Raw genomic sequence first — 22,408 nt, forward strand, 5'->3', positions numbered from 1 at the left:
AGGAGTGTCAGACATGTAATGCAGCAAATGGGGAAATGGAATTACATGTAGAACACAAAGCACCACAAGAGCGCAAATGCGCACAAAAAAAGCAAACACGGTCGTGAATTACTCAGTATATTCTTTTTACTGCAAGTGGTCCAAATTGAAAGAAGTGCAGCAGTTCTGAATGTGTGAGTTCAGTCGTTGTGCCTTTTGATGTGTCGTGAAGCTCAAATAGGGGCACCGGTTCCTTGGTCTGCAAAAAGAAAGGAAAAGAAAGAAGTAAAGCAAATGCAAGAGAAGCAATTCAAACTTTAATTTAGTAACTATCTTTGCTTTGAGTGGCTGGTTTCTTTTTTCTTTTTTCCCCGGTCTTTGACTCTTCACTATTGTGACCTGCAATGTGAACTTTAGACTAACTTGCTGCAACTTGCCAGTATGCCTAAAACATGCCTAAGAAACACTGCGACTGAGTTTGTTAGTGAAGCATGAACACAAAATAATGGCACCAGCGAAGCTTAATGGCAAAGAGCAAAATTGCAAATGCCTCTGTGAAGCAGTTTGCACTGTAACATGTGGCGTTCAAAGACTTCATTTTTGCCAGGGAACTACTGCAGACGTTGCGCGCCACCTGGATACCTTGGACAGTGCGAAAACAGGCAGCGATTAGCCAATTCTTGAATTAGAGAGGTTCATGTGCTATGTTCAACTACATTACGATTGCATTTTATATATATTTTTAAAGATGACCAGATATAATGAACACTTATCACGAGATTATCACATTTGTTATAAGAGAGTCTGATTTACCAGTCACACCCTCTCTATGTACAAGAAGAAACATCCAGCAGCATCCTGTGGTTAACGACTTGTCTGTGCGTGTTTAACTTATGTTATGCTAATCAGGGTGCACACGTAAGTGTACTATATTGAAATAGTATCAGTGCACTGCCTCAGTCACTGCCCTCCCTCTTTAACTTTTGTAGTATGCAAGACACTGCAGGTAAAACAAACATTCATCATTGATCTGCACGAAATTGTTACACGAAATTGTTAAAATGCTTACAACAGTTCTGCAACAGTCATATCCAAAAAATAGTGGCATTTTTCAGAGGAGTCTATAATATACCAATTTTATCCACTTTAAGTGTATCTTATTTGGTGCCCTTTACAGAATTGTCTTTTATAGATGGAGTGACAGAGTTGAAAACGTTATACTTCTGTTTTTTTTTTTAATTTTGCAATTTTCAAAGATTTTGCAAAGAAGCAATGAACCTAATCCTATTTACTGCAGTGGTTGCAAAAAAAAAATTTAAAAAATAAACGGTTCCTTCGTTGCCATGTATTTAGGTAAGAGCTCCCAAGCTAAAGGTTCCTCTTAATTACATAATACTTTTTGAAAGTTCGCCACACATCTTTGCCTAGATTTTGTCAGTGCACAGCCAAAAACAGCTCGAAATAAACAGGCAGCATACTGCACCCAGCAGATTTCCACAGAACCGGCTTCATTTGACACCCTGTAGAAGAAGGCCTAACTAGGATGACGTGCGCCATATGTTGTTGCACTCTCGTTTCCAATCTATCATAAAAATTGTGGAGACTTGAGGCAAGGAGATAACATTAGCAAAATTAAATAATATAGTTGGGCTGCTTGGTGCGTCTTCAAAGATTCAGGCTAATTTAATTAACGTTACAGAGAAGCAGGAAAAGAACATTGTCCTCTGTGCTTGCTGTTCTGATCCTGTGTCTTTTTAGGGCTAACTAATACGTCTCTATCCTTGTTAAAACTTCGTATCACTTTCGATGAATTGCCTTTGACCGAAACTGACAATTCACCTTTTTTTTTGTTTTTGCTGAAGGCAATAGTGAAATGAAAGCCACCTGCAATGTGTTCGTTTCTTTTTTTTAATTGCTGAGTGTTTCACGTACCTTCTTGCCCACAACAATGACGTAAGGTGTTCCCAGGGTGTCGAGGTCTTTGAGTCTCTTCCCAATTGTCCAGTCATCCCTGTCGTCCATGAGGACTGCCCCTCGAAGTTGGTCGAGGGAGCTGAGCTGCCCTGCTAAGTGTTCTGCCAAGGGCAAGCTTACAACTTCGTGGCTACCTCGCTGACCGTCGTGAAATAATAAAGGAGAAAAAAAAAGAAAGAAACAAACAAGGACATTAGGAAAAAAAGAAAGAAACAAACAAGGACGGGAAAAAAAAATGACACTGCAATAAGAATCAAACGTTATCACTGCTGTTAGAAAGGTCCAGCACTATAACAAACCTTGGGTGTGATGACTGCGACTCTGAACGGTGCTATAGAAAGAGGCCACCGCAGCCGGTCCTCCGAAGCAAGCATTTCAAGGCACGCTGCCAGGAGCCGCGTGACACCGATGCCAAAACAGTTCATTTCAAGAGGCCTGAAAATGGAAGATAAAAAAAAAAGAAAAAAAAAACAACTTTCTAACATGAACATCGTAATCTTTTCCCTAGTGCTGAAAAGCATGTGTTACTCATCTTTGCACAAGTGTTTAGTTTTTTCAGGCACTGTCATGAGATAGTGACTTAGGCGTACTGAATGCTAGGGCAGTTAGTATCCCATAATGACGAAGAATAGCAGAGTAAACAAGGGTTGAAGTAATCATCTGCGATGCTGCATAAGTCAGAAGTTGACTACCTGGCACAAATATTTAAACATTTTACCTGTGTCCGTGCTGTGCTATATATTCGTGTTCCTGACAAGAAACCACCCACTTGCTATTCTGGACTCGCGTCATGTTTCCTCAGTGCCCCTTGTTTATCGTGCTATTCTTCGTCAGTATGAGATAGTGATGTGTACGGTGCTGGCTTTGTTAAGCTCACGAAGTGTAACAAACTTACTATGAACAAATTCATTTCTGATATGGTTATTATTTTCTTTACACGTGTTGATTTATAAAAGTAAATATTATAAACGGACACTCGAGAGCACCGCCTAATCTCCAAGGTCATGCTAGGGAGCCCGCGCGTTCTAGGCGCGTGTCACTTTTAGCGAGCAGTAATGGCAGCATTTTTTTTTTTTAGTTTTTGTAACAAACACTGCTGCTTCTGCTAGGTTTTTTTGCTCTGCCATTTGTACTTGAAACGTAAAATTTTGCAGAGATTTCTTTATATTTACACTATGTTAGAATAGCCTTTTTACGTGGTCCAGATTTTAATTGCAGTTGGCCATTAACTGAACAGGTGGCTCGAGTTATGCAGATTGTTACGAATGACGACAGGCCGACACACTTGTCACAAACATTCACTTTATTACTGCACTCTGCTACTCTTCCCCCATGCTGTCCACACGCTGTCCCTCCGCGCACGCCCTACCTGGTGCTCTCTCTGGCAACTATATCCAACCACACGCAGCCTCCAAAAACCGCGCCCTGCCTCGCCTCAATAGGAGCTCTCGGTCTGCTTATGCCACCACTCTCTCCTCGCAAGATATTGAAGGTGAAGCGTTCGCAGCGAACCTTCCCGACCTTTGCTGACCGTAGCTGCTGCTGTTTCACTGAATAGCTCACAAACAGAAAATAAAAGAATTATGTGCCTGATGGTGGAATGGAAGCTCAGACTCCAAGCACAACAGCACAATGCTCTAACCATTAGGCCACAATTGCGCACACGCTTCTCCTGTGCTAATGCCAAGTGGTTCCTTGAGATGATTGGCGTATGCGTCACATTGCGTAGCATGTGCGAAAGCCCAGAGCAACTTGCGCCAATTTCCGTTAGGCCGCAGAGAAATGTAATGGGCGAACATTAAGAGTGATTGCACATGCCGTGATAGTTGACAATCAAGCTAGAAGCTTTAGGCATAAGAAAAATAAAACACATGCGGCTGCTCTCTTATTAATTTGCAACCACACTTCCCTTACCCCAGCTCTACAGTTTTAGTGGGATAATCTGGTCACGGCCAGGAACCCATGTTCATAGTAAAGCTTCCTTTGTGGCGTCTGAAGGTTCAGATGCTGTGGTTAGTGGCAGAACGATGATGTGTTTCTTGCTGCCGCGGCTGAGAATGGTTGCACGATGCATTGGCACCGAAATCTGCTGCATTCACTTATTGCTATGTGCCACTGTCTCGCTGGCACACCAAAGCTTTGCTTACATAGATTCCCACAGTATGCGGGATCTGGAAGCTTTCTAAGCTTTTTTTCTTTTTCTCTTTTCCATTGGATTTATGGAAACCAACTCAGCATGTGCGCATTGTTCTGCATTTCTAAAAGTTCGGCTTAAGAGAAAGATTTAGCTCGAGTCCAACTCCGATGCCGCCTATTCAAATACGTGTAAAACGCAGAAACGTTTTTCTGAGATAGCCACTAGGCTGATTTTAAGGAAATTTGTTGCACATGAGAGAGAATGTTAAATTTTAGTGACTTTTAGAAGGGGAATTTTAATTTAGAACCATAATTTTCTTATAGGAGCTTTCAAAAATTGTTAAGTTTGAAAAATATGGAAGCACAAAGTTCACAAATTCGTAGCTCTGCAATAAGAACATATATCACAGTTCTGTAGACCGCATCTGTTAGAGCATCCAAAGTGCACAAATTTTATTTGTCAATTTACATCTTACGTGAATTTGTTACATTGTTTGCAAGGATTTTGCAAAAGTACTACTCACATTTTAGTGGATTATTTGAGAGACACATATAATGCATCAGTTTTGTCTGTTTTTGATGTACTGTTAGATACAGTTTACAGAATTTTGATAGCATTATTCGTTGCTGAGTTACAGAGTTCTAAATTTCATAGTTTCATTTCCTGAAAATTTTCAATTTTTGACAATCATTATAAAAATATTGACAGCCTAACTGAAAATTCGCTACCTACAGTCGTTAGACTTTTTCTTTTAAATGCAACAAACCTTGTCAAATTTGATGCAGTGGTTGCCGAGAAACACGATTTCTCCTTTCCCATGTATGTAGATAGGAGCTCCAAAGCTAAAGCTTCCTCTTAACTTCAATCACAGTACTAGAAGAGCCTGTTTCTCGTCCTTCAAGCTTCGCTAGGACACATTTCTTTGCCATTCTCGGGTTCCTTGAGCCGCCATGCAATCTCATGAATAAAATCAGACGCTTCTGCTTCCTGGTCTGGTTGGTTGCATAGCCATCCACAACACACCCTTTAGCTATAGGACCTCATTTTGGTCCCTATAGCATAGCCACATCTATGGAAGTGCCGTTAAACAGTGATATGGAAGGCGACCGATCAGACCAGCCAACAGAAGTCACTGATTTCATTTGCGAGAGCTTGCGGCACGAGGAGCCCTAGCATGACACAGAAGCACCTCTAAGTAGAGCTAAAGGACAAGAAAGATGATAGCGCCACTAGAGCTGGGTTCATCTCAATGGGAGTCTACTGGACGACAAAGTAAGCAAAAAAAATTTAGATCAGTGAAGAGAGTAGTATGCAATGGAAGCAGGAGCTCAGTGTAGTGTACATCGTATTTATGCTCCAGGTTTCAAAAGAAATTATGGGTCTACAGATGCGCGGTTTCTCACCTGTGCTTGCCATCAACGTGATGGGTGGTAGCATTAAGTGGCTTGGAGTACGTAGTTCCCAAGGAGAAGGCATGAGCCACCTGAAAGAAACGAAAAAGAACAAAAAGGTTGGCAGGTTTTGGCGTGCTTGTTAATTCAGAGCGGCTTATTTCAATCAGTAAGGGTATGAAAAGTTCACTATCTGAGCTAACCAGGAGGCTAGCAGATCACTGGGCAAGCTAGATTAATCAACAACCCTGAAGCGCAAGGACGCAGAATAAGGCAAATCAGTTCTGCAGAAACCTGCAAGGTAAAGAAAGTTTCACGAAATGGTAAAAATTGTAACCCACCCAGCAGTTTGCCATAATAGCCATCCTTGCGCTTCGATTTGTCCATCAATTATCCTCCATTTCATACATCGCGTGTAACACTGTGGAGGCTCGAGATATTTTTTGCTGTGGCTGCGTTCGCATTAACAGATCACTTGGTGCTTTTGCCAGCAATTAAATGAAACTGTTCTTCATTTACATTCAGTATTACAAACGAAAAAAGAATCCTTTGAAGGAACAAATCGTGTTATATGGCTAATCATCACACCATTTGGGTGAAACAGCGTACTGAACAGGACAAAGTGGAGACGACGCAAGGAAATGAGACAGTTGCTGTATTCGCAATGATCAGTCAACAATTTGCCCAATTTTCCACATTACTGAGCTGTTATATGGCTGTTAATACAGTAGACTTCCACTGATTTGACTCCGGTTAATTCGATCTCGGCCGAAGGCTACTGCCGGGGCCCATGTATTTCTATCGGCTCAGGCTTCCCGTTATTTCGATCCTAAAATTGGCCTTTACCAGATAATTTGGTAACAATAAAAATTCAAACAGCGCATAAACGACGGGACCAGAATGAGGAGACAAACACGGCGCTGACTGTGCTTGACTGTGCAGCGCCGTGTTTGTCTCCTCCTCATTCTGGTCCCGTCGTTTATGCGCTGTTTGAATTTTTATTGTTACCATGCAACACCAACTCGCCCAATCCGCTGCCCTTCTCCAGATAATTTGAACTTGACCAATCCGCATGCATGCACCTGGCCCCTTTCGTGATCCTAACAGCAACCTCTCCAGTGCCAGTGTCTGTCTCAGCGGAGTTTAGGGGACAATGAATGCGTTGAACATGTCATCTCACGTCGACAATGCCTATTTTCCGCATGCCCAAGAAAGATTTTCAAGCAAGAACCGTAGCTCACAATGTCTGATTACGATATTTACCAGATTCTAACACGTGCCTTTTTTCAAGAAAACTGGGCCATAAATTGCCTGTTCAGTGCCAATGGGACATGATATAAAAACTGCTTTCATGACGTTGATGCTTTACTGCACATCACAATCTTATTGCAGTGATGCTGAATTTAGGAAGCCCACCGCTATTGTGCAACACATTATATCATTGCCCATTTCTCTTGCTAAAGAATCAGGCACGTGTGAGGTTACTACTTTGTTTTGTTGCTTTAATGTCATTTTTACATTAGTCTTCTGCTTTGGACGCTTGATTGAGGGGAGAGTTAGAATTAGGAAAATACTGCCACATGAATCAGCAGTTTTGATGTTTTTTTCTACTGCATCTTGTTTAATTGATCAGTTTTGTCAGTTCCATCAGGATCGAAATTAACTGAAGTCATTTTGCTTCTCGCTTCTTATTCGGGTTTTTCATTTGCAGCTCGTTGCGGCAGCATCGCGAACATACATTGTTGGTGTGCAGCAAAGTATAGAATGACTGACGGATGTGCCTGTTTCGCAATGTCAAGCATATTCTCACATATCTGGCACGATGTTAAAAAAATGCGATGAAAAGTTCATGCGAGGCGATATGAGCGTGGATCAAATGTAACGAAACTTTTGTTGTAGAGTGCAGTATATCAGTTGGCCCGCACTACCGCTTGAAGGCATGTTAGGTTCCTTCAGTGGCTCATCATACAATGTCTCAGAAAGAGGTACGCCCACTTATTGAGCAACGTAGTACTGTATCATAAAATTTATTGCTTGTGGGGGCGTAAGGTCGTGTGTGTGTTTGCCTGATATTCGGAAATTATGGAAAGCTGTGACGTAGTTGAAGATGAGAACTTACAGATGCCCATTGCCCACAGATGAGTGTTACAGAGCAGGACATTCAAGTCATTTGTGATCTTCTGGGGGATAACTGATGCTTAAATGTTACCACAATTTGCTCTAAGATAGGCATAAGTTATGGAAATGCTCAAACCATGATCGCAAAGGACCTTGGACTCTGTAAAAGTCTGCCCAATGGGCCCCATGTCTTTCGCCTGCAGAACAGAAGTTGGCACGTTAGCACATGAGTGAGTGGCTCTTAGCACTGTTTTTCACAAGAATGGGATGTATTTTTAAATTGTGTCGTTACCTGCCATGAAACTTGGGTATGCCACTACACACCAGAGCCGAAACAAGCTGCAACGGAGAAACAAGGCGACGCAGCCCCTACCAAAGCCAAGACTTGGCTGCCAACTGGCAAACTGCTTGCAACTGTATGTTGGGACAAGAGTGGCATTTTGCATATGTATTTCTTGTATGTGCATTGGACCATTAATGCTGCATATTAGTGTGAGCTATTCAGTGAGGTTTCTCTTGCTTATCACTGCAGAAGGCATGACCAACCAATACGTAAAGTGATTCTTCTCCATGACGATGCAAAACTCCACACTGCAGTTGTCATACGCGCCAAATGAAACAAAATGGGCCGGACACCACTGGAACACTTTCCCTGTAAGACTTACAGCCTTTGACTTTGATCACTTAGGGCAACTCAAGGAAGCTCTGAGAGGCGAAAGATTTGACAACGATGATGCACTGACGAGGCAAATTATTCTCGAAGCTCACCTCAATGCCTCTTGCTTCTTGAAGACGCCCGCCACAGTTTTCACATGTCTCGTTTTGGCAACCTGTAATAAAGTTGCATATGCCTTTAACCCGACATGCAACAAAACAATGTCAATGCCCCAGATGCTTGCATCAGAGGCTCTTCCCTCTTGCAAAATAAATTTTGATAGGTTGGCTTTACAAATCACCCGGTTTGCTAGCTTTTTAACACTAATATGTGTAAAAGGACTGTCGCCATACTATAAGTGGCAGCAAAGCACAATGAGTGCTGTGAGAGTACATTTCACAGTCTGGCATATGGACAACACTTCAACCATAAAAATATGCAGATAAGAACACAGGCTTATGATTTTTCATGTCCAAGTGCTAAGAAATGAGACAACAACTGAGAGTGTTGGCAAACAGCCTTAACATGCAGTTAAAAGCTGGAGGGAGGACTCAGCCCTGACCATGAAAAGAAAGAAAAAACAAAGAATTCTTCCATACCTGAGCTCGCTTCATCAACGCTAAGGCCTGTCTGACATCTGACAAAAAGACGGAAAGAACAGAAAAGTAATTAGAGAAGTGGTAATTTATGTAGTCACAAAAATTCTCACGTCTGCTTTTTTTTGCCACCGACTGCTTTGTTTGCACATCTATACTCAGCGACAACCATATAGTTCAGAACAAGCTTCGCCCACAAAACTGCCCTGTATCTACCCACTGGTACTGAAAAAAATATTGGCTTGCTTGTGACATAAAAGAATTTTTTTTAGTTGAACAGTTTGTCTGCCATTGCATTCTTAGGTTGTCAATGACTATACCTCATGCGATAAACTCGAATCCAACACATTGTTCAAGTTGGTATGCCAAGACATAAATTACCATATAGAAAAAGAAAAGGGGCTGGGGATATATTCGAAGAGAAATTTACTGAAATTTAAACTGAATTCTGGGGTATTATATGCCATAACTACGGGATCACTATGAGGCACAGCGTAGTGGGGGGCTCCGGCTTGATTTTGACCACCTGGGGGTTCTTTAATGTGCTGTTAAATCAAAGTGCACAAGCGTTTTTGCACTTTACCACCATAGGAATGTGGCCGCCATGACTGGGATCAAACCCTCCCCCGACCTCAGTAGCGCCACGCCACGTCTGCTGGACTACCACAACGGGTATGGGGTCTTATATTCCAAACCTGTGCGACGGGCTACTCTGGGCACCGCGGTGAAATACCCCAGATTAACTTAACTTGGCCTTTTCTGATGGATACTCGGGTGCCCCCATTTGTGTTCTTTCATTCTGCCACTATTTTAAATGTGAGGAAATGAACCCACTAATTAATTAGTGCTGAGCAGCATAATACTCCAGCCAATGAGGGGGGTTAACTAAAGGGGTGGGGGGGGGGTATTAAAGGGACCCTGAAATACTTTTCTAGCTAGTTATAGGATGGACTCACTATTAAAGGACAGTGTCTCACTGACCTCATGCCGGAAAAATGTTTCGAACCCTTCAGCTATAAGTGGAGTTATCGTGCCAATACCTGACTTTCTCTTGCTTTTTGTCTTCGCTGGTGCACTGGAACCTACACAGCGGAGAAGCCAAGGGGGCAAAACCCCGCCAGAAGTTGAGCATGGTCGCGGCGAAAGGGTTCGTTGTGAAACCTTGGCGGCTGTGATAGACTGCGCTATACAGCACGCAGCTGCCAGCTCGAAGGCTATGTGCAGCAGATGCAGCTATGCACAGTGCGAAGAGGAAATAATTTTTCTGTCTTTTTGAGACAGCAGACATATATATTTTTAATTTAACTCACAATTAGCAATCATGTATTACTGAGAATGCTCTCGTGATCACGAAATCAGCCAATAGCTGTAGTGGGTTCTGCTACTTTCGATGATGATGCACGATGACATTGCAGAAGCGAGAGCAAGATATTTTTCGCTGTGTCTGACAGGAGAGTGTAAATTCTTGCTACGTACAGTGCAGTAATACTTGGTTCACTTGTTCACAGGAGCTGTTACGACAAATCGGCAATGTTTTCTTACTATATTCAAAAAGTGTTTCAGGGCCCGTCTAACTAAATGGTGGGGTGGCTAACTAAAGCGAGGTGTGGGGGAGGGGCACGAACAAGGCACATGCAGAAAAAATAAAATTGCCATCTTACTGCGTGCACACATGTAGGTGATCTTCACCAATGTCACTAAGAAAGTGGAACTCGTGGGAGTAACTGCCTCCCATAGCACCTGTGGATGCCCTCACTGGAAAAAAAAGGTGGCCTTGTTAAAGGGGCCCTGGAACACCTTTTGATCACTGTAAAAGAAATGTGCTGATCTGTTAATGATGCTCCTGTGAACATTGAAGCCAAATATTATTGCATTGCATGCAGCGGGGAGTTTACAATCCTGTGTCAAAAGCAGTGAACAAACGCTAGCTCTTGCATCTGCAATGTCGTCATCGAAAGCTGATCGAAAGCAGCTGGCTGACCAACACTACTGGCTGCTTTTGTGATTGCGAGAACATTCTCAGTAACACATAATTGCTTGTTTTGAGTTAAACCAATGAAAAACAGACATGTCTGCGATCTCACAAAGAAAGAAAAATAATTTCATCGTTGCACTGTGCATGGCCTCCAAGATGACAGCGGCATGCTGCGTAGCACAGTTTACCGCGGCCAACACGGGGTGCTGTAGACGAGAGGGAAAAGCCCCGGCCAAAAGCCGAGTGACACGCCGATTTTTGGGAGGGGCTTTGTCCTCTTGTATTTGCTGTGTAGCTTCCAGTGCACTAGCAGATACAAAAAAAGAAAGCCGGTTATCTGCGATAACTCCACTTATAGTTCAAGGATTTGAAAAATGTTTGTGATGACATTCGTGGTATGACACACCTTAATAATGATGCCATATTATGTCAGAAAATTGTTTCAGGGCTCCGTTAAGGCAGTGAAGGGACGTGTGGACGTACTGGGTGACTATGCTACAGCAGCACTCACTGCTTCAAATGCACACGCTTGCAAAGCGCACCTTAAGTTAGCAATGACTAGGGGTGTGTGAATACCTATTTCCAGATTTCAAGTGCAGGTCAAACGGGCAGGTGACACAACGTGGCCGTCATGTCATCTGCTATTTGATGATTTGACACAGTGCTTCAGCGGTCTCATATTTTCTCATTTGAGAAGTTCACATGCACACATTTGCAAAGCACACTTTTTGAATCAGTGACCACTAGGGGTGTGTGAATATCCAAGATTTAAAGCGTGAGTCAGACGTGCAGACGACAATGCAGAGATACTCCTGTTATCTGCTACTTGATTCAACGCTACAAAGACAACACAGGACAGACACTGTGTTATCTTCTTTGTCTGTCTATTATGAAAGTCAACTGCTCCCATTTACAGCCATTTAAAGGAGTAATGAATGGGGTGTGTGAATATTTGAGATTTGAAATATGAATCAAAGCGAGCTGATGACATGTAGTCTGTACAGTGCCACAAGCTATTTAATTTGACACCAGCACGGACAGCATAGTGAAGAGGCGCTGTCATTTTTGAAGAGGTGCTGTCATTTAATGTCAGATGACGTGGCACTTGTGCTGTCTGCCCTCACATCTTTGTCACCTTGGCAGGTCACAGAACAGTACTTAACGATGAGCCAATCTTCTGTGAGTACAAAAGAAAAGTATGACATTGCTTTTAAGCTAGGCAATGTAAGATGGCCAGTAGTAATCACTTACCTTTAACGAAGGGAACTTCAAGCTGCTTTAGAATCCTCATATATGCTTCACACACCATGTTGTACGTAGCTGCAGCCTCTTCTGTGGTTTTGTCAAACGAATACATGTCTGCAAGGGCACAGTACAGTTGGTTGTATCTCTGATCTCATCACAGGCAGACGGAAAAAGAAATCACAATGCTCATCCTGTTACTTTTGAAATTTGTTTGAAAATGTGAATAACCTTGAACACCTTGTTAAATGTGATAATATCCAGGGTCACATTATGTAAAGATCCTTTTCCGCCATTTATATTCATATCGCCAATCTTGCCGAGTGGTTGATCGAGGCAATAATGGATGCACGGCTTCGTACGAGCCAATAAGAAAATGGAAAGAAATGTTGCAAAATATGGCTCCTGCATCGTAAATTTTGCACTTGTGTACCGGGTGGTCTTTTTTTCATACCTGCCAGCCTGCGAGCTTTACTTTCATAAAACCCCACAAAAAGGGCTCTAAGGAGCGTTGGTTATATCTCAATGTATTTTTTTTTAATTTGTTCTCGGGACACACTTTTTCTGAATTACATACGCACTTATTAACCATAATTTACCTTTAGACACAGCAGACAGGCAGTGACAAACTTGGGAACAGTGGAGGCTAACCAGCAATTTGTTAATTTTACATCACGGTGACTTTTTCAGTAACTTTGTTATTGCAAACTTCAAGTACTTCAGGAACTCGCATGAAGAAACTTGCTGAAGGCAATTACCCCTCTCGTTCACCATCAGAAGTAACAGAAACACAATATAGGAGGCTATGCTTGCAGTACGTGGCATTTTGTGCTGCCACACAAGGGTGGTGCAACATGATTTCTTGGTGGTATCAGAGCGTAATGAATATATGCTCATAACTAATGTCAAATATATTAAAGGTGCTCTAATGTCATATGTGGCATTGTTATGACGAGGTTTGACTGTAGATATTCTGGTACTCAACAAAGGTATGGTAATTTTGTGTTGTTTAATTATATGCAAGTGCTCCCTATTAATAACTTGGCACTACAGTTTGGCCTCTGGACAGACAAACAGACCACGGTTATACCCTGCCCAGTTTTAAGAACCAAGTTTACAACAAAAGGCGACAAAAAAATCACGAAGCTGCCTTTCAGAAGAAGAAATTAGCATAAAACATTGCGAGTGAAACAGTAAAAATTCAGTCACTTAAGTATCTTTATGTGATTTGAATGCAAAAGCATTACGCCTTCTCTAACTAATTGGTTATGTCCATGATGCATGATGTTATACACTAGCATGTGTGCTTCATAACTCTACCTTAATCCACTTAACTCCACCTTCCTCTAATTTGTACCACCCTTAATCCATTTTACTTCACCTTGAGTCACCTTATTATAACTTGTTCTAACAAGATGCTGATGATTTTTGGTAGCACTCATTGTGGACAACGCCGGCTTTTCTGCCTCAGGTGACATATAATGGCTTCTCATTAAAAATGCAAAAAAAAGAGACTAACCTTTCATGATAAATTCTCTACACCTAAGTAGTCCAAACCTTGGTCGTGCCTCATCCCGAAATTTTGGAGTTATCTAGGACAAAACATAAACAAACTAAAGTTTTGCTTTAAACAGGTCAAATGCGCGCTCAGAAGCAAGCAGTGCCCAAAAGGCACACTGATGTATATTACCTGATACAGCATAAGTGGCAGCGATGCTTGAGGCAATGTCTTCAAAGACGTCACAAGTTGTGTTACAGCTTCTTCGTGAGTCTACAGAGAAAGGAAATTTACATGAAGCCACGAGCGAGACAGCACAGAATAAGCAAGTTTTCACGACCTGTCGAAGAAAGCGACACATGCGCTTACTTGCTACGAGTTCGGAGTACGCTACTGTTCTGGTGAGTCGCTGCTGAAGAATACTGTCATGGTGTAATGACAGTGAATAATCAGAAACACCATCAGGAAGTGTAAATAGAGAATCTAATTCGTCATTGGGTGCTCCTTTGCTTAGAAAGAAAAACCACACTCAAATGATAGCGAGTGTGAAGGATACAGTCGTTGGTTGTCGGATCTAATTCCACAGCTCAAGTCCACTGACTATTCATACGTGCACCACCACACCTTCCAGCGCAACAACTGCTGATTGTTCAACACTGTTTGCATCGTGCGTGCAATCTGATTAGCAATAGAGCAGATGGTTTTCAGCAGAACGCACTGACACGGACAGAAAGGGATGACAACACACGGTGTGTTGCCATCCCTTTCTGTCTGTGTCAGTATGTTCAGCTGGAAACCATTTGTGCTATGTGCAACCAATGAGCTCAGGCAAACATTATTTTGATTAGCGATTCTTGTCCTGTCATGGGCACTGTAGCTGACAAGATATAAGTGTATGAACTACCCCCTTCGCCAAGACAAACAGTCTAGCAAGGAAGCCTGCTTGAAGCATGTTAAATATCCCTGCCAGTCTTACAACACAATGACAATTAATATATGTTTAGTGATGAATGTTTCAGCCAACGGATGACATTGGAAGATGAGATGGACATTTATGTGCACTTTTGTACACACTCATGGATGTATATACACAAACACAGATACACATATTAGCACACTGTCCTCAACACGCAATGAAAGGCCAGCCTCTTGCAGCCAGTCCCATGATTCATGTTATAAGCTAGCAATTCTAGCACAACTCTCAGAAACAGTGCATCAAATGTGACGCATGCTGGTATGGAAACTTAACAGCAGGGATACTGGGTAAAAATTTATTAGCTATCTTGCCAGCCATTTTCCTTGTTGCTTAGTTGTCCTATCACCTTTGTGTTTCTACAATGGGTTTGATGACAGCGTAGATCTGACTTTGATACTGAATTTTGCTGCCTTTTCCTTTGCATCCGATAATTCCTGGTCGTATATTGTCACCCTGACCTAGTTACGCACCTGCACACAGCAATGTCATAAGCCATACGTTCTCAGTTTTTAATGAGATAAACTTGGCTGTGAGTGGATGCTGTGCTTGTGTCCTTATTTGTCTTGTCCTTTTCGGCAATTGTGATAAGTGTGCAAGTGTGAAAGAACTGAAGCAAAACAGGGTATGGTCGAACAGCGTTACAATAAAGTCGCATCTACCACAAAAAATACATTCTCTATACTATCTGACATTTGCTATAAGCATAAATTTGTTACAAGCTGCTACCGACAAGAAATACTTCATTTTCTTCATTATACCAACAATTTGTTATATTCATGCTCATTATATGGAGATTCAACTGTTATTAGCACAAAAGAGCCACCTACAGGTCCAAGGCAGTAGTCGTGGTCTTTTCTATCCATCAGCGTGAACAGTTCTTGGCCCAATTTATCCAGGCGGCCTGTAAGTAAGTGCACACAGCATCGCTTAGAAGTGCACCACTTCACTACAGGACGCATGGAGTGCAGAAAGCAAACAAGAAACAATCTAGCCAAACCTCTTTACAATGAAGGCAGAACTGGGTGCAAAACAATGCAGTGACCTCCATTCTTATTATAACAACTTCTAAAAGAAAATTTAGTCTGCTTACTGCTAATGCCATGTTCAGTGAAATTTTCCAACAACATTGCGTTACTTGGTCCACATCATTCGATAAAACAGTTTGGCATCTGTTGTTCAATCTGTTCTGACTTTTAGCTGCAAAATTGCAATGAAATTAGCCATGGTGTCGGCAGCAGCTCACCCTTCCAATGGCGAGGTTTGCGCACAATGGTGGTTTGTTTTTTTTAAGAAGGTAGCTTTACCTCGAAGACCAACTCAAATTTTTTCTATTCAAATACATGCTTAACACAGACAGACTCTCCTTAGAAACTGCTGAACCAATTTGAATGAAATTTCTAGCATTTACAGAGCCCTGCAACACTTTTTTAAGGCCACCATTTTTGCTCCAGACTTTTCTTAGCACGTCACATAACAAAGAAAAGAATTTATGGTAAAATAATGCACACAAACACAAGTTATCAGTCACAGAAACTTCAACCAAACTAAGAGTCGCCCTTGACTCCTCGAATTTTCATGCCTCTTGATATCACATCACTCTCTACAACATAGAACTGCGACATAGTGGAAGTTTAGTGGAAGTTGACACAAGGCTCCCGCGAGGTGGATGACAGCGTGCTTCACATGCTTATGCGTTGCTTCTATGGTTACAACACCTTGCTCAAGCCCAAGCGACAATTAGGTGATAATTAAAACGGCTCTAAAATGCAGTGCTGTAGCCTTTTTGCAGTACTAACTATATCACACGAACATAAATCGTACATTACATTTTTAACCAATGACCATAGTGCTGCACATTGACGCCACGCCTGTCGCATGAAGTGCACAAAATTGCCGCATCATGATGGTGCTTTCTCGAGAGCGTTGCAGGGCCCCTTTAAGAGAGAAAGCTGAATTCTGCCAACTGTAGAATAAAACATTTCGATTTAGGGCTTAACAGTTCTTGCAAGAAATGCCTATGGTTGGGTAGTTCGAAAATATATGAACTGCATATTCTGCGTAATACTGGATGTAATGGAGTTCTGTAAGCGCCATCTGTTAGAGCATCTGAAGAGTGCAAATTTAACATATATACAAGTTTACAGCTTATGCGAAATTTGTAAGATATTTGTGAGGGTTTCACAAAAGCCCTGCAAACAAAGTATTGGTGTATTACAGATTACTCTGCTTCAGGCATCTCTATAGATGCAGCTTACAGATTTGCGATATCGTTTTATATTGCTGAGTCACGGAGTCGAAAGCTTGATGCTAGAGCTCTTTTATATTGCAATTTTCAATAATTTTTGTTAAAAAAATATTTGATGGCATAGACAAAAGGTCATCCGTACAATGTAGGTAGATTTGAGCTTTTTCTTTTATATGCAACAAACCACATCGAATCTGATGGAGTGTGGCCCTTGATGGGTGGCTCGTGTAAACAGGGCCAATATTGGGGACAACCTAGTCAAAGTTGGGCTGATATCAGATATAGTGTAATCAAAGGTGGGCCAATCCTGATACCAATGCATGATATCTATCCCCGCAAGGGTTTTAATGTGGTATGTAATGCGAGCCAATCCTTGAGGCAGTGCCACAATGCAGTACCTACTTGCATGCTTCATAGAATCACTTAAAGGGACTCTGAAAGGATTTTGACGATTTCATACAAACATATCGAGTCGTTAGGGTAGGTCCTTCTGATAATGAAGTGATGCATTTAAGTGCTCTGTGTAAAGCATGTAATTTATTACAAGGCTTTAAAAAACATGGTGGAATCATGAATCAGGTACAAATCAAATAGCAAGGACTATTTGATTGGTATTTCAAATTTCAGATATTTGCATGCCCTACTTAAAAGGCATGAATGTCCTTCTACAAATCAGCTGGAAGTGGTGCACAAAGGCGTCTTCCAATATTTCGCTTTTTCTGTACATCTTGTGGGCTGGCATCTTTCTGTCCCAGTGCATCAGGGGAGGGTCACTCCAGGAACACATTCGGTAGCCCTCGCAGCTTGCTGCAGCGCATCTCCAACTTAACAGGATTTATGATTATGCGCGGGTTGCGATGTCCTCAACATGGTTGATCAAAGATGAAGTCCCATTACAATGCACAGAATGATTAGATCGTTGATGGGGTCTAGGATTGTAAAGCAACACTGTGAATTTGAGAGAAACTGTAATGGAAGGCTCCAAGCTATCTGTGACCACTTATATCGAAGTGTGCAGGCAGTTTTTGCCTTTTACTCCCATCGAAATTCCAGTGCGGCGGCCGGGAATCAAACCTGCAAACTCATACTCAGTAGCAGGATGTTAATAAGTGCAGAGCCACCATGGTTGGTACTATGTAGGAAAAAATAAGAGCATGGGGACTACAGTTGAGCCTCATTATAATGAAGTCAGACCTGACACAAAAAGACCTTCATTATATTCAATGCTTGCTATGAGTATCTATTCTATACACACTGATACTGGCAAGAGGCACTTTTGTTTGCTTCGTTATATCCGATGATTCATTGTACCTGTGTTTGTTATATCAAGGTTTGAATGTATAAATAAATATGAGGGTCTATATTGATGAAAAATGACTTGGAGAGGTGATGCAGCAAAATTTGGTACCTGTTTTCTTGAACAGAGAACTCGGCACGAGGCAGGGGAAGTATGTCTTCTGGCCGCCGACTTGCTGCAGCTCGGCGTCTATCAGATTGGTGAGGCGCTCCAGTGCTTTCATGGCCATAGGGAGCAGAACAAATGTCCCGGTACTTGCCGAGCTTATCAGGCCATAATCCAGCATGAGCTGAAATTCAGTGCAGCCCTCAGGTATTTTTTTCAAAATATGTTTCACCTACTGAGCAAACAGGCTGCTTGAAGCACTGTGCACAACAGCAGCAACAACAAGAAAAAGTGAAAGTGCCGAACTGTGTTGACACTAAGTTCTCGCTTCATTCTGGACTCTCACTACATTTGTCAGAGTTGGCATGGCACAGTGATCGGCACAAAAGTTGCATTCTGTTTAGAACAGCTTAAGATCGAGCAAGTTCGTGGGGGTTCACTTGGCACTGAAAGGTTGGGCATGCAAACATGGACCAAAGTAGGAACGAAAAGGACCACACAAAGAGAAATTATGTCATCATACTGTGCGCCGAGCCTGACAACATGTCAATCGCATCCTGCGGTTGGCATTGCCCAGAACTCCATTATGTGTTTTTGTCCTTATTCGTGTCGACGTGTGTCGAGAAACACGTCATCTAGAGTGTCATACTTTTTTGACTGTTTTTCTTTTTTCCGACGATGATGTTTTCTTGATTTGCTTCTTTTTTCTTAATGGTTAAATGCACACTGCACCACTTTGCATGCATAGAAAAGCTGATCGAAGGCAATAATTAAGTATGTGGAGGCTAGTGCACGCTCCCTGACCTGACAAGCATTGCTTCGCGAGTTTATAGAAAGCAGTAATAAAAAAACCAGGTGCATGCTGCAATGAGTAAAAACAAATGCTCCCTGTACAATATAATCTTACAGATTTGCACATGTGCAAAGCTACTGCTTTCCTGCATAGCATATGGGCATTATTATGGCTAATATTAACGCCTACAAATCTTCATATTTCCTTACGTGATCTGACTTACAAAGTGTTGGCTGTTTCTAAAAGGTTCTGCAATACGAGTACTAAACGCTGAGATGTTCTACATGAACCTACCCCGGAAAAAAAAAAGAAATTGTGAAGGCCCTCTAAGCATTCCCCATGTTTCGTTCAGAGATTGACGCCAAATACAGTGCTCTCATATTATTTACTTTCTACGTCGGTGCAAAGGTGCATATTTTCTACATTTCAGATTTAAAAAAAAATCTCAATACCTGTACTGAACTTACTTTCATTACTATATTACGTTCATACGTGGTTCATACTATATACATATATGTATTACTTTCATTTGTAAGAACTGTCTGAGCAATTATAAATGCTTTACAACCACTCAAAACACCAGTGATCAGGCTATAATTTAGGTACCGCGGTATACGTTGCGACTACTGCGTTTTGAAATAAAACGTTAAAAAAAAACACCGAAAATTAGCCCATTTCTAGCAGTAACGAGAGAGTCTCTCACCAAGTAGACTTCCGTCTTGTTTTGGATGCAACAAATTGTGAGCTTCAAGTTACCGCTTTCAGGTAAAATATTCTTTCTTCACCGCGACATTTGCCAGAATAATGCGTACGCGTGCTGTCGACAGCAGTATGCCTCCGTGTTAACCGACACGCCCGTTTTTAGAGGCACGCCTCAGCAAACAAAACCAACTAATATTGCGTGCTCACGTCTGTCTACCAATGGTAGGTCAATATCAATAGCTGCTCCTATAGGATTACTGCGAAGGACAGAATAAAACCACCCAAAATACATCAGTTTGGAAATGAGTTCCGCTTAGGAACCGTCCGTCTATGCCGAGCAATGCATGTACTCCGCTAGGTCAGAAATTAAGAACGATCACTGCAAAGCGAGTTGACACAATATTCAGCGTGAGTCACGAGCTATAACCACCTCAGTTTGCAACGCAACACCGACAGCGCCGAAAAACACATCTTGGTTGTGTCCTCAGCTTTGACCGCGTTCTACTCTCTGGTCGACTACGAACGATCACGCCGATCTTTCTTCAACGTTTTGAACTGCGTACATACCTTCTGGTTCTTGCAAAGCGCCTGCTTTGCATCAGACTTGGTGAATGTACTGGGCTGCAGCAATCGGGAAGAACGGACGAACGTCTCCGGAACCGTGGCGCCGGAATGAAAAGCGCGCAAGCATCGCAGTGATCGCCTAGGTAACATGACGAAACGCTTCGCTATGCTATAATCGCTCAAGCATCACAGTTCAGAGCCAAGCGCTAGGAACGGGGAAACATGAGCGATTCGAAACTTGTCTGCAAACTCGCGTGCGGACACGCGGGGATGGCATGGGACGGTCAAGCGAGTACACAAACGCACGCGCGCACACAAGAAGCATGCACGCCCGAAAATCTGTTGGCTTAACTTGGCTTGGCTTGACTTGACTTCATTTCTTTTTTTTATACAGTAATTTTTTTTTGCGCAGCGCGCGATTTTTGTTTTCTATGCTTTGCAAAAGATGTCGTTTTCGCCAAGGCTCTACGTTGTAAGTATCCTGCAGCTCGAGTGGGGGTCCCGCTCTTGAAGAGTAGTTAGTTAGCACGTCAAGTGTTCGCCTACTGCGTCCGTGTGTGTCTGTATGTGGCTTGCGCGCGCTCAGCCGCGTATGGGTGCTGCAGACGAGTAACATAATTTGTTCACACGAACAGAGATAGCGAAATACGTGCATCTGTCGTCGACCAATGTTTCCCAAAGCTACAGTCCTTCAAAAGACGTCATCATGCATTATTAAAGAATAACAGAATGTTGGTGCGTGTCGTGCTGCAAAATTGTATCGATGCGTATTTACTGAACGACGTAGTATTCACCTTTGCAAATGAGCATTTTGCGGCTCGAGCTTTGTTAAAAGAATTGCAACATCAGTAAAACATTTTGCTGCATCACTAAGATCTGCACCAATATGTGGCAAGTAAGAAAATATATTAATTATTTGTTTGTTGTTTCTTCCCATGCGAGTTCATAATGACAATTGCCACTCCCTATGAGTAGCGCCTTATTGTCTCTTTCGTTTCTTTCCATATGAGTTGTCTTTTGATTTGCGCTGATTTTCCTTATCAATAGAGCAAAGTAGAGCCGAGTGTGATAGTGTTGGAATGTGTTACATGAATCAAGGCTGGGCAAGATATCTGCTTTAAGATTTGTACGTACCTTAGCTATAAACAACATGCAGTCGAACACCTTCGTGACGAAGTGCTTGGTTATCTCTGAAATCATTCGGTTGTTACACAGCTCACTTAGTTGTAAAGGTCGCGCACCGCACAGCTCACAGTAAAACTGGGACAGAATTATTCCTTCATTATAGAGGCCATTAAAGCTGTAGAGGTGTTCGCTGTAGAGACACTCGACTGGGCCCACCGAAAATCTATTTCACGTATATGTCTACAAGATACAGACTCATGTACAGATTGCTGTTGCAAGGTTGCCTACAGTGTGTGCAAGTAGACTTCAGTTATTTAATCTAAAAAGCACAGACTCTGCTGTATTTAATTCACACCGTCTATGTAATCAGTTGCAATGAGCCTTTGGTTCGTAATGTTCTTCCCATTTCATGTTGCTGAAAGTTAGCTTATTTCTTGGAGTTCATCAGGTTATAATTTCAGTGCGGCATTCACTGCAGGCACATCACATAACCCTGTCACTGCTTTCACCGAGTTCCATTTTGTTGTGAACTGAAACCATATTGACAATGATCGGTGCATGATTTTTGTTCACTGAACAGCCAGAAATGGGTTTGTGTTACTCGTTTCTAGGAAAGTCAAGCCAAAGGAGCTGTTACCTTAGACGAAGAGTGCAAAGGGTGGCACAAACAGCATCCTTTACGCTTCTCATCTCATGTATAAACTTAGCTCGCCCAATTCACTTTGTCACCTGGACCAATAAAAGTTGTTTTATACAATATTAACACGAACTGTTAACTCCAGTACACCTCCAGAGAGATAATGGGCGATTATATGATGATAAAGAATGTACTTATTTGAATGACACAATATGGGCCATACTTTAATTAAACTGTTCTCTGTGTTGGGAGGGGTAAAAGATGATGAGTTTATGGGTTTTGTGAACTGAAACTGCATGCAAACCTAAAACTGAAGTGAGATGAGCACATGCTTGCAGCAATGAAGCAAGCTTTATGCACAACTCGCCTACACAAATTTTCATATGCAGCGAGATGCAG

The 22,408-nt window shown here is 42.1% G+C and overlaps 1 protein-coding gene across 2 annotated transcripts; it reads right to left on the reverse strand.

The window, feature by feature from the left end:
• Nucleotides 1-100: 100 nt before the first annotated feature.
• Nucleotides 101-20,594, reverse strand: ProRS-m (prolyl-tRNA synthetase 2-like protein, mitochondrial). 2 transcript variants are annotated; one of them, XM_070521191.1, is made up of 13 exons: nt 20,251-20,594; nt 18,195-18,372; nt 15,369-15,442; nt 13,758-13,838; nt 13,587-13,659; nt 12,077-12,184; nt 8,854-8,891; nt 8,368-8,429; nt 7,736-7,796; nt 5,494-5,573; nt 2,253-2,388; nt 1,912-2,091; nt 101-238 (listed from the first exon to the last, which is right to left on the reverse strand). In XM_070521191.1, the coding sequence occupies exons 1-13, from the start codon at nt 20,395-20,397 to the stop codon at nt 113-115; spliced, it is 1,344 nt and encodes a 447-aa protein (XP_070377292.1). In that variant the 5' UTR covers nt 20,398-20,594; the 3' UTR covers nt 101-112. The 2 variants fall into 2 exon arrangements, with proteins under 2 accessions (XP_070377292.1, XP_065307039.2); XM_065450967.2 differs by lacking the exon at nt 7,736-7,796 and adding an exon at nt 10,512-10,605 and having other exon boundaries at nt 20,251-20,592.
• Between the last annotated feature and the right edge of the window lie 1,814 nt (nt 20,595-22,408).

This window comes from Dermacentor albipictus, chromosome 7 (assembly GCF_038994185.2).
Source record: "Dermacentor albipictus isolate Rhodes 1998 colony chromosome 7, USDA_Dalb.pri_finalv2, whole genome shotgun sequence".
Lineage (NCBI taxonomy): Eukaryota > Metazoa > Arthropoda > Arachnida > Ixodida > Ixodidae > Dermacentor > Dermacentor albipictus.

What these genes read in the sequence shown, in the direction of transcription:
- ProRS-m (XM_065450967.2), bottom strand. Translation starts at nt 20,397, where the DNA reads ATGTTACCTAGGCGATCACTGCGATGCTTGCGCGCTTTTCATTCCGGC. An exon ending in ACGACTACTGCCTTGGACCT is followed by an intron (nt 13,839 to 15,368) that starts GTAGGTGGCTCT and finishes CTTTCTCTGTAG; the next exon opens with ACTCACGAAGAAGCTGTAAC. An exon ending in TAGAGAATTTATCATGAAAG is followed by an intron (nt 12,185 to 13,586) that starts GTTAGTCTCTTT and finishes GTGCCCTTGCAG; the next exon opens with ACATGTATTCGTTTGACAAA.